Genomic DNA, 10,749 nt, shown 5'->3' on the forward strand with positions numbered 1-10,749 from the left:
AAATGAAAATGCATGATATTAAGCCATACCTGACGGTACAAGAAGGCTAGTGCCGTCGAACCCCAACTCCACTTCACATCCCAGTCACGAAGCGGATCCAAGAACATCCATGAGGCTGTGTCCCCAGTGCCATCAGGAAACACCACTTGGGTCAAAAGATTCCAGAGATAAGCTCTCGCGAACCTCTCCACAACAAGCGGACTAGCATCCCTTGGGCATCTGTGAAAATGTCTCTGTATCCAAGAAAACAACACAGCGGATGGCCTAGGATCCTTCCTAGTTTCATCAGTCCATGGCTCGGGTTCAACACCAACCAATGCTGCAACCCGTTGTCGCCACCGGGCCGCCCTAACCTTCCCTGTAAGAGCCATGCCCTCGATAGGAAGCCCGGAGATCATAGCAATATCCTCCAAGATTATGCTCATCTCACCAAGAGGAAGGTGAAAAGAGTGTGTCTCCGGCCTCCATCGATCCGTAAGTGCTGTTAGGGCAGTGGCGTTCAACCATGGTGGTGTGCCTTTAAAGTTGAGCACAAATTGAAAAAGATCCATTCTTCTAAAATATGGCTCGTAACGAGGGTCATATACAAGAGCTTCATTGGGGTTGTGCCCCCTCAAACGAAGTAGTGGAGGAACCTAAACAAACAAAGGCATAATTTGTTAATTGACTCAACTTGTCAAAATATACAAATCATGGAGTATATAAAAATAATCATCAACAAAATCATAATTACCTCTCCTCTTTCAACTAGCACCGCACGATGCTTCTGCTCATAGTAGTCATCAAGACCCGGATATTGATCGGGCCGAAACATCCTACATAATAAGAAGAAAATTATTACCGGCCTCTTCGAATAATATGAACTAAACCTAGGCATAAACCTAATGCGGATAATATGAACAAAAGCTAGGTTATACATATAGCCACCAAAAACTACACCTAGACACCTATTAACAATCACAAAACTACACCTATTAACAATCACAAAATAAATTTTACTTCAAAACATACGTACACCTAGTGCAAAAGAAATCTACACAAATACAAAATCATTGCAAAAACGAATTGAAGGGATCGGAGGAGCTTACCGGCCTCTTCGATTTGCCCCAAAGAACCAACAAAACGGTTGGGGGAGGAGGGAGATCGAAGGGGGGAATTTGGAGGAGGAGGGAGAGCTTTTTCGTGGAAGAGGAGGAAGAAAGAAGTGGAGGTGGACGAAAGGGCCGCGGGGCAGTTACTTATGAGGCCTGCAACGCCAGCCACCTTGGCGTTTCTGGGAAGGGCCGCAACGTCGAGTAGACTGGCGTTGCACCCGAGGCCCGCAACGTCCAGTAGACTGGCGTTTCATAACAAGGCTGCAACGCCACGGACTGTGGCATTTCCAAAAATGTCAAAACGTGAAATACTTTCGAACCGAGTTCGTTACATGATGAACTTACGATTTAAGGATGAAAACAGTGAAAAAATCCTCTTGGCTGAGGTCTGCCTTTTTCGAAAGCGGCCCACGAGACCCCAGCACGGCCCCCGTGGACCAACCAACATGTACCGCCCCCTGCGTCTGCGTCTGCGTCTGTCTCTGACTGCGCAGCGGGACCACGGACACGCATGGGCCCACTGGTCAGCCGCGCTACAGCGGCCCGCCTGGGACTCCCCGTCAGCCCACCCACACACGCGCAGCCAATCAATAATTAAAGCAAGCAAAGGCCTGGCTTCTCCCACACCTCACTCCCCAAGCTCACTCTCACTCTCAGCCACTTCAAACCCCTCCATCCCATCCCAAACCCCAGCCACCCACCATGGCCGCCAACCCCGGGACCAAGAAGCATGGCAGCGGCGGCCATGCCGCCGGGGCCCTCCTCATCCTCCTCCTCTGCTCCACGGCGTCCATGGCGCTCACACCGGACGGTACGTGCATTCCGGCCCGGCCACGGCCAGTCCATCTGCTGAACAAATCTACATGGCTCATCGATGTTTGCTTCGTTTCCTTTCCTTCCTTGGCCGGCCGGCCGGTGTGTGTGTGTGTCGCAGGGGAGGCGCTGCTGGAGCTGAAGGTGGCATTCAACGCCACGGCGGGGCAGCAGCGGCTGGGGAGCTGGCGGGCCGCCGACGCCAACCCCTGCGCCTGGGAGGGCGTCTCCTGCTCCTTCCCCGACCTCAGGGTCCAGTCCATGTACTACGCTCCCCCCTCCTCCCTCTTCCCCCCTTCTGCATTCCACATCAGATTCATCACACACGCCTCCCTCCGCCCACCATTCTTCGTTCCTCTCCATTCGATTCGATTGGATTGTTGCTTGGGCTGCTGGCTTCTTGGATTCCTTCCTTCCTTGCTTGCTTGCTCGGACGAATGAACCAATGGATGAATAATCTCTCTCTCCCTCCCTCTCTTTTATGCGTGGCAGAAATCTGCCCTACATGCAGCTCGGCGGCATCATCTCCCCCAGCATCGGCAGGCTCGCCAAGCTGCAGAGGCTGTAAGTTCCCTTCATTCCTCTCACACCTTCACCACCAACAAAATCCACTCCGCCTAGATTTTCAGAGCACCGAAACACGCCTGTATTATCGGCCTCACGTACCCTGCTCCCTCTTCCTTCAGAGCTCTGCACCAGAACAGCCTGCACGGCCCCATCCCCGCCGAGATCAGGAACTGCACAGAGCTCAGAGCGATGTGAGTATACCATACAATCTCTCTGATTTGTACTACTACTAGTTCATTCGATTTCTTTGTTAGTTTCTTTGCTACGTTCTAGATTGGTGAATACCTGCTAAAATAAAATGTGGGCGTTCATTTCATTGTCTGCCTGTATCTTCTCCAGCTACCTGAGAGCCAACTACCTGCAAGGCGGCATCCCTCCGGGGATCGGCGACCTCACTCACCTCACCATCCTGTACGTTCCGCCATCCTCTCTGTTCCACGGCCTGGTGTGTTGTCGGGCCTCTGATGACGTATGTATGTGTGCCGGATAAAAATGCAGGGACCTGTCCAGCAACCTGCTGCGCGGCGCGATACCAGCGTCGATAGGGAGCCTAACTCACCTGCGGTTCCTGTACGTTGTTGCTCCTGTGATCTCCTTGGCGAATGTTTACAAGTTGGATTGGCAAGGATGACGCTGATGCAAAGCTTGAACCGTGACAAATGCAGGAACCTCTCCACCAACTTCTTCTCTGGAGAGATCCCGAACGTCGGCGTCCTCGGAACCTTCAAGAGCAGCTCGTAAGCTTAAGCCCAGCCCTGGCCTCGTCTCCTTCCAGTTTGTTGTGTGTCCTTCTTTCTTTATGATGTTGATGGTAGATGTTGCAAAATGTGAATGAATGAGTGGTATCTTTTAGTTTGTACCACATCTGTACTGTATCAGCTTCAGCTTCAGCTAGTGTGGCTTTAATGCGCTCTGGTGCGTTTCAAATGCTGCAGGTATGTCGGAAATCTGGAGCTTTGCGGGCTGCCCATACAGAAAGGTTGCCGCGGAACCCTCGGGTTCCCTGCGGTGCTGCCGCACTCCGACCCCCTCTCCTCTTCTGGCAAGTCTTAAATTCTAATGCTGCCTTTGCAATTGTGGGGTGGGGGACTGTTTTTTGAATTTTGGTAGGATCTGTGTGTGATCAACTGACTCGTGGTCATTTATTTCTGGTAACCATATAGGTGTTTCTCCAATCACCAGCAACAACAAAACCTCGCACTTCCTGAATGGCGTCGTGATCGGTTCAATGTCAACCATGGCCGTCGCGCTGGTCGCGGTGCTGGGCTTCCTCTGGGTATGCTTGCTGTCCAGGAAGAAGAATGGTGTGAACTATGTGAAAATGGACAAGCCAACTGTCCCGGATGGTAATGAAAAAAATCACACCAACCAAATACTCAGGCTCACTCACTAACTAACTGCGTGATGTCTTGACGACTTAGGTGCAACCCTCGTGACATACCAGTGGAACCTTCCGTATTCGTCGGGCGAGATCATTAGAAGGCTGGAGCTGCTCGACGAAGAGGATGTGGTTGGTTGTGGCGGGTTTGGTACGGTGTACAAGATGGTGATGGACGACGGCACGGCGTTTGCCGTCAAGAGGATTGACCTCAACCGGGAGAGGCGAGAAAAGACTTTCGAGAAGGAGCTCGAGATCCTGGGCAGCATTAGGCATATCAACCTTGTCAATCTGCGAGGATACTGCCGGCTCTCCACGGCCAAACTGCTCATATATGACTTCATGGAGCTGGGCAGCTTGGACAGCTACCTCCATGGTAGGACCCACTATATCCCTCTCTCGGCGCACTAACTAATACTATTGCATCATTGTGGTTGCAATGCCATCTTATGTTGACTGGTGCTTACTGTAACGTGTTACCAATGCAGGTGATGCGCAGGAGGATCAGCCATTGAACTGGAATGCACGTATGAAGATCGCCCTGGGCTCCGCCCGTGGTTTGGCGTATCTGCACCACGACTGCTCGCCGGGGATTGTCCACCGTGACATCAAAGCCAGCAACATCCTTCTAGACAGATGCTTGGAGCCGCGCGTGTCTGATTTCGGCCTCGCGAGGCTGCTGGTAGACAACGAGACCCACGTAACCACTGTCGTGGCGGGTACCTTCGGGTACCTAGCTCCAGGTACTCGTTCTCCCAATGCTATTTCACATTGTAACACATCTGTTAACTAATATGTATCCATTACTTTGAGGGAAGAGATGTGTCTTGTTAATTCCTGTAAATTACTTTGACGCCATGGAATTGTTGTGTAGCTTATTGTTGAGAAACTTGGCAAGTTCTGAACAATAAATACGCAGCTTACCTTTTCTTTGAAACTAATAAGTAAAGTTTATGTTAACTTCTTGGTGCCAGAGTACCTGCAAAATGGGCATTCGACCGAGAAATCGGACGTGTATAGCTTTGGGGTGCTTTTGCTGGAGCTGGTGACCGGAAAGAGGCCTACGGATTCCTGCTTCCTCAACAAGGGTCTCAACATCGTCGGCTGGGTAAGTATATATTAGTCTTGCTCCAAAGCTGTTGCTCCCAAAGCATGCAAGCAAGCAAGCAACTGCTCTGAAGAATAATCCAGTCTTGAGTCTGAACCACCTTTGCTTTGCTGTGGCATGCATGCACGTGCAGCTGAACACGCTGAGCGGGGAGCACCGTCTGGAGGAGATCCTGGATGAGAGGTCGGGCGACGCGGAGGTGGAGGCGGTGGAGGGGATCCTGGACATCGCGGCCATGTGCACGGACGCGGACCCGGGGCAGCGGCCGTCGATGGGGGCGGTGCTCAAGATGCTGGAGGAGGAGATCCTGTCGCCCTGCCTCAGCGAGCTCTACTACGAGCAGCACCTGGAGCTCTGAGCTCTCTCTGATGAGCAGGCGAGTGAGTGAGTGAGTGAACACTACCCCTTGTGCTGGTGCTGTGCCATGATCGATGATGATCTACCTGGATGGGAGAAGCTCAAGTTTTGTAGATACTTGATGATGAGATGAGATGAGATGAACCAGCTTTGGTAGGAGGAGCAGTTGTCATCTTTAAGTTGTGTTGTGTTGTGCCCAGGTTAGTGAGTGGTTCTTTGGTCAGAACCAGAACCAAATCAGTCAGGAATCGACTGTGCTTTTGTACATAGACATGGAGATCTTTGAGCTTTGTTTCTTTTATCCCTTTTCCATTTTTTTTGCTGTTGTTTCTCTGCCTAGTCGCTCCTTCCTTTCAGCATTTTCCTTTTTTCCTTTTTGGCATTTTGATTGCATGGCCAACTTCCTTTGAACCAAATCAGACAAGCAAGATAGGTAAAGTAAACTAGGTCAAATTTACCTTGAATGTTCATTTTTTTTTTTGCGAGACTTCTACACAAATACTACAACACAAGGTCAAATTTGTTTTCGAAAAAGTTTTAGATTTTTTCGACTTTTTTAAATTAGGCGCATATACACCGGAGAGCCAGCTAAAGGTTGTCATCAGACAATGGTGAAAAGGGGAGCACTATTATTCCATAACCGGCCAACTAGGAGTAGTCTCACCTTTGTCAACAGCTTAATGGCAGCTTAGGTGTAGGTATAGTGCACCATTAGACTTTATGATGATTAGTTTATGAGAGGCCGTGCGTGCATTAGGCTACTACACTAGTTTAGTTTATTATCAGAGAATCTGTTGCTGAGGGAGTGGCTCCAAATATCCCCTTCTTGGGCAGCATACACACTTGGAAAACCGAGCCCCTCCTATTCAAAATCGCCATCGATTTGGAGACAAAGGAGTGCGGCAGCTATAACTTGATGGGGAGTGAGATATGAATGAATGAACGAGGCCTTTTTGATTCGCAGGATTTTATAAACGCAGGAATAGAAAAAGTAGATGGTTGGAGTGGCATGTCCATTCGAACCCTACAGAATTATCAAGGAGTGTTTGATGACACAGGTAAAACAAAGGAACTGTAAAAACAGGTTGAAATGAATGTTTGATTTCCTATGAAATATAGTACAAATGATTTCATAGGAATTTTTATTCAAGTAGATGATTAAAGTTTCTTGGAACATATGTTTCTGTGTCTATACACATTGTAGGATTTCATATACACATGCAACATTTTTTGTACACATTTAAAACTATTTAAACGTATGATTATTTTCAAAAACTTGTTTTGATGACTATTTTTTCATACATATTTTTGTGTACATCAAAACTGTTTTTATACACGTTTAACATTTTTAAAATATATGACCAGCCTTTCTAGAAAGTGCGATGAATACTTTAAAAATCCTAAAACTGGTAACGGAAAATGAAAATGAAAATGAAAAACAAAACGGAAACTGATACAAAAGTAAAAACATAAAATATAAACCAAATAAAATAGAAATTGATACAAATAGAAGTTTTTAACCTACAAAATCAATGAAATTTTCAAACATGTCATCTTTGCGTTTAGGGTTGATGAATGCGACTATTACATTAAAAAAGAAGGTAATATATTTTTCAAAAAAAAAGGAAAGTAATATCGTCCCCCGGGAGAAAGTCAATTTGTTAAATACTTGGAGTAAAAGAAAGAAAGAAGGGGACTGCTTGGCATCCATCGATGGATTTGTAGTAACCATCCACCACCCTTTTAGCCGTCCAATGTATACGCGTGCATCCTCCGATCATCAGCTCGGTCGCCTCCGTCCACCACACAAAATCCTGAAACAATGCTCCAGTTGCGAAAACAAACACGCTGCTAGGTCGTCCGATTGACGGGTTAAAAAATGACTGACGGGTCTTTTGCAACATAGATCATGTTGCAATTTTGTTTGCAACAAAAGAGCATGTTGCGAAAACGTCAGTATATATATTTTTGAACCGGGCAACCCCTTTTCCATTACTCACATAACGGAAATACAAAGTTCAAAGTTTGAAAAAAGGAAACCAGAGAAAGGGGTGCGAGTTCAGAGCATTCTTGGAAAACCTACACATAGACACTCGTCATCGAGCAGCCTATCGCAGGGCAAAAACCCAAGAACACCCATACCACGCACAGACCATCTACAAAGTTTTAGGAGAACTGCAAGTAGATACTACACAGGTCATCGCCTGAAATCACTCCACGCAGGGAGGTCACCACCAAACCACTAAGAACCACCAGCTACAACCATCAACAACCCTCCTCTGGGGCCGCACAGATCCTTAGCATGTTCGACGGGTTCCTCTTCAGCATCTTCGCTCCCCGCTCCATCGCCAGTTTGTCTTCCTGTCACGCCCAAGATGCGACCCTATCCTCAATTTGGCACGAGGGCCTCGTCAGGGATAGAAGCGCATCTCGTCGTGTCGCAAGAATGGATATCGTTACAAGTACATGTACTGAAAAGAAGAGATATATGGAATTGGCTTACACTCGCCACAAGCTACATCAGAGTCACATCAGTACATTACATAATCATCAAGAGTAAGAGCAGGGTCCGACTACGGACGAAAATAAACGACAAAAGAAGAACGACGTCCATCCTTGCTATCCCAGGCTGCCGGCCTGGAACCCTTCCTAGATCGATGAAGAAGAAGAAGAAGCAACTCCAAATGAACAATCAACGCGCTCGCGTCAAGTAACATTTACCTGTACCTGCAACTGGTGTTGTAGTAATCTGTGAGCCACAGGGGGGACTCAGCAATCTCATTTCCAAAGGTATCAAGACTAGCAAAGCTTAATGGGTGAGGCATGGTTAAGTGGTGAGGTTGCAGCAGCGGCTAAGCATGTATTTGGTGGCTAAACCTACGAGTACAAGAATAAAAGGGGGAAGATCTATGCATAGCAGACGTGAACTACTGATGATCAAAAGAATGATCCTGAACACCTACCTACGTCAGACATAACCCCACCGTGTCCTCAATCGGAGAAGGAACTCACAAAAGAGATAGTCACGGTTACGCACACAGTTGGCAAGTTTTTAATTAAGTTAACTTCAAGTTATCTAGAACCAGTGTTAAACAAAGTTTCCACGTTGCCACATAACCGCGGGCACGGCTTTCCGAAAGATTTAACCCTGCAGGGGTGCTCCAAGTAGTCCATCACAAATTACCACAAGCCGCATAGAAATCCTCAATCACGAAGCTCGCGATCTCGTCGGATTCCCTAATGGAAAACCTCAACTCTGAGATTACCCAAAGCATCACCGGAATCCCAATGCACAAGATATCTCGTCAAAGGTAAAACTAATCCAGCAAGGCCGCCCGGCGTGTCGACGATCCCGATAGGAGCCGCGTATCTCGTTCTCAGGACACGACGGATGGAACTAGCTACGGGTGCCAAACCTCGAGTTACCCCGTGGTGGCCCCGCAGGCAGACCGTTTGGGACCAACACCATCAGCACTGGCCCCCCCTGTTTATGTAAAATTACTCCTCGGGTTCATGACGCCCTATGCATTTCAGTGTTAATAAAATTATTATGTTGGGCAATTGTAGAACCAATGTTGGGCCTTGCCGGACCAGCTTTAATCTAAAACGAATTATCAAGGGGGTCCCCATAACAACCCCGATCGTGTTAGGAGCGCTCATTTATGGAACATAACACCGGTAGCCGAAACTAAGGGGGCAAAGGTGGAACAAAACACCAGGCTAGAAAGGCCGAGCCTTCCACCTTTTACCAAGTATATAGGTGCATTAAATTAAATAGCATTAAATATGGTGATATGACAAGGAACCCATGTTATCACATGGAAGCAACTGCACCTGCAACTAGCAACGCTAACAACAGGGTTAAGCAAGCGGTAACATAGCCAATCAGTGGTTTGCTAGGTCAAACAGGTTGAAGATGATCATGGCATTGTTGAGAGGCTGGTATTTAACATGTGGTAGGCAACGAGACATAATCGGTAGAAGCGATAAATCTAGCATGGCAATGATAGTAATGATATCTGGGGAAATGGTCATCTTGCCTGAGATCCCGCTTGGAAGAAGAATGACTCGGCGAAGTCAGCAAACCAACGTAGTCGAACGGGTCCTCACATTCCGACACGCTTGCGGAACTCCATCGAGACGGAGGAAACCGGAAACAAACATCAACACAGATATTCACCACGGCAAATGCAAGACATGATGCACACCCTAATATGATGCATGATCAGTTCAATGATGCAAGGGATGGCATGGCAAAACACCTCACGCAAACACTACACATTAAATGAAGCTCGATATGCAACGGGTTGCATATCGACGAAACTCCTCATTGAATTATTTAGTTCATTCCCGTTAATTTACACGACAATATTTAAAATGTTGTTAACCTGGCAAGGGGGTGAAGCACAAATTAATCTACCTAGCTAGACATTTTAAATGATGTCGAAACGACATATAGCATCTCCGAAATGACCCCACGTGTTAAAACTTAATTCTGTCCAGATTTGTCCTAATCACATTTTAGGTTTGTTAAACGGAAAAACAACGTGGTTCACGTGATTCTACTCGTCGTTCTGGTCCATTTACATATATGGCACAACTCCAACGGAGCTACGGACAAATAGTTACGACCTAAACCGTTTTCAACACGTCGACATGTAAACCGATGCAAACATCACACTAAACAGTTCTAATTATGCATGAGAGTTGGAAAATATTACTCTACGTAAAATTCTACACGTTCTACATATATAACTCGTTCCGGTCCATTACACGGTTTAAAAGTTACGGACGGTTGAAGAACATGCTATTTCTGCAATCTAGCAAATTCGCCAGTTAATAGGACAAGCGTAGACAGCGAAAAAAAAATAGCTATGGACCGAATTCGAAGGCACAGTGCAGCCCAGTGATAGATCAGGCCCGAACGTGTGACAACAAAAATATAAAAAAAATACAAGGGAAAAATAAAATAAAATGGGGCAGCTGAGATTTGATCCCAGGACCCCTGGGTCTCACTAGAAGGCTCAAGCCAGTGTGCTAGCGCTATGGTTATGACTAACATGGTAGCACTGCGCCAGATAACAGGTCCTTAGCGAACATAAATCAACAAAAAAAACTAAAAGGGAAAATCGGGGAGCGTGGGATTCAAACCCCAGATCGCATGGGTCAAATACGTGGTGGTAACCAGCTCGGCTATCGCGGCACACTCGTCATTAAACAGATCCCTAATCTAGATGAACAAGAACCAGAGCGGACTGAACCTGAATAAAAACTGAATCGTAAGGATTTAACTGCACCTGAATAAAACTGCAGGTCGGCCTTGGCTCTGCTTGCGGCGGCGCGGCGCTGCAGGCAGCTCTCCGGTGCGGGTCTTAGGGGAAACGGCGGGGCTGACGGAGGCCGGGAATGGGCTGATCTACCAAGGGCCGACC

The 10,749-nt window shown here is 47.3% G+C and overlaps 1 protein-coding gene across 1 annotated transcript; it reads left to right on the forward strand.

Annotated features, from left to right (window-relative positions):
* Positions 1 to 1,717: 1,717 nt before the first annotated feature.
* On the forward strand, positions 1,718 to 5,618 carry LOC123395472 (LRR receptor-like serine/threonine-protein kinase FEI 1). Its single transcript, XM_045090477.1, has 13 exons — positions 1,718 to 1,905; positions 2,029 to 2,170; positions 2,400 to 2,471; positions 2,594 to 2,665; positions 2,814 to 2,885; positions 2,973 to 3,044; positions 3,140 to 3,211; positions 3,410 to 3,516; positions 3,638 to 3,820; positions 3,896 to 4,228; positions 4,341 to 4,595; positions 4,827 to 4,960; positions 5,094 to 5,618. The coding sequence occupies exons 1-13, from the start codon at positions 1,797 to 1,799 to the stop codon at positions 5,316 to 5,318; spliced, it is 1,848 nt and encodes a 615-aa protein (XP_044946412.1). The 5' UTR covers positions 1,718 to 1,796; the 3' UTR covers positions 5,319 to 5,618.
* Positions 5,619 to 10,749: the final 5,131 nt, after the last annotated feature.

This window comes from Hordeum vulgare, chromosome 5H (genome assembly GCF_904849725.1).
Source record: "Hordeum vulgare subsp. vulgare chromosome 5H, MorexV3_pseudomolecules_assembly, whole genome shotgun sequence".
NCBI lineage: Eukaryota > Viridiplantae > Streptophyta > Magnoliopsida > Poales > Poaceae > Hordeum > Hordeum vulgare.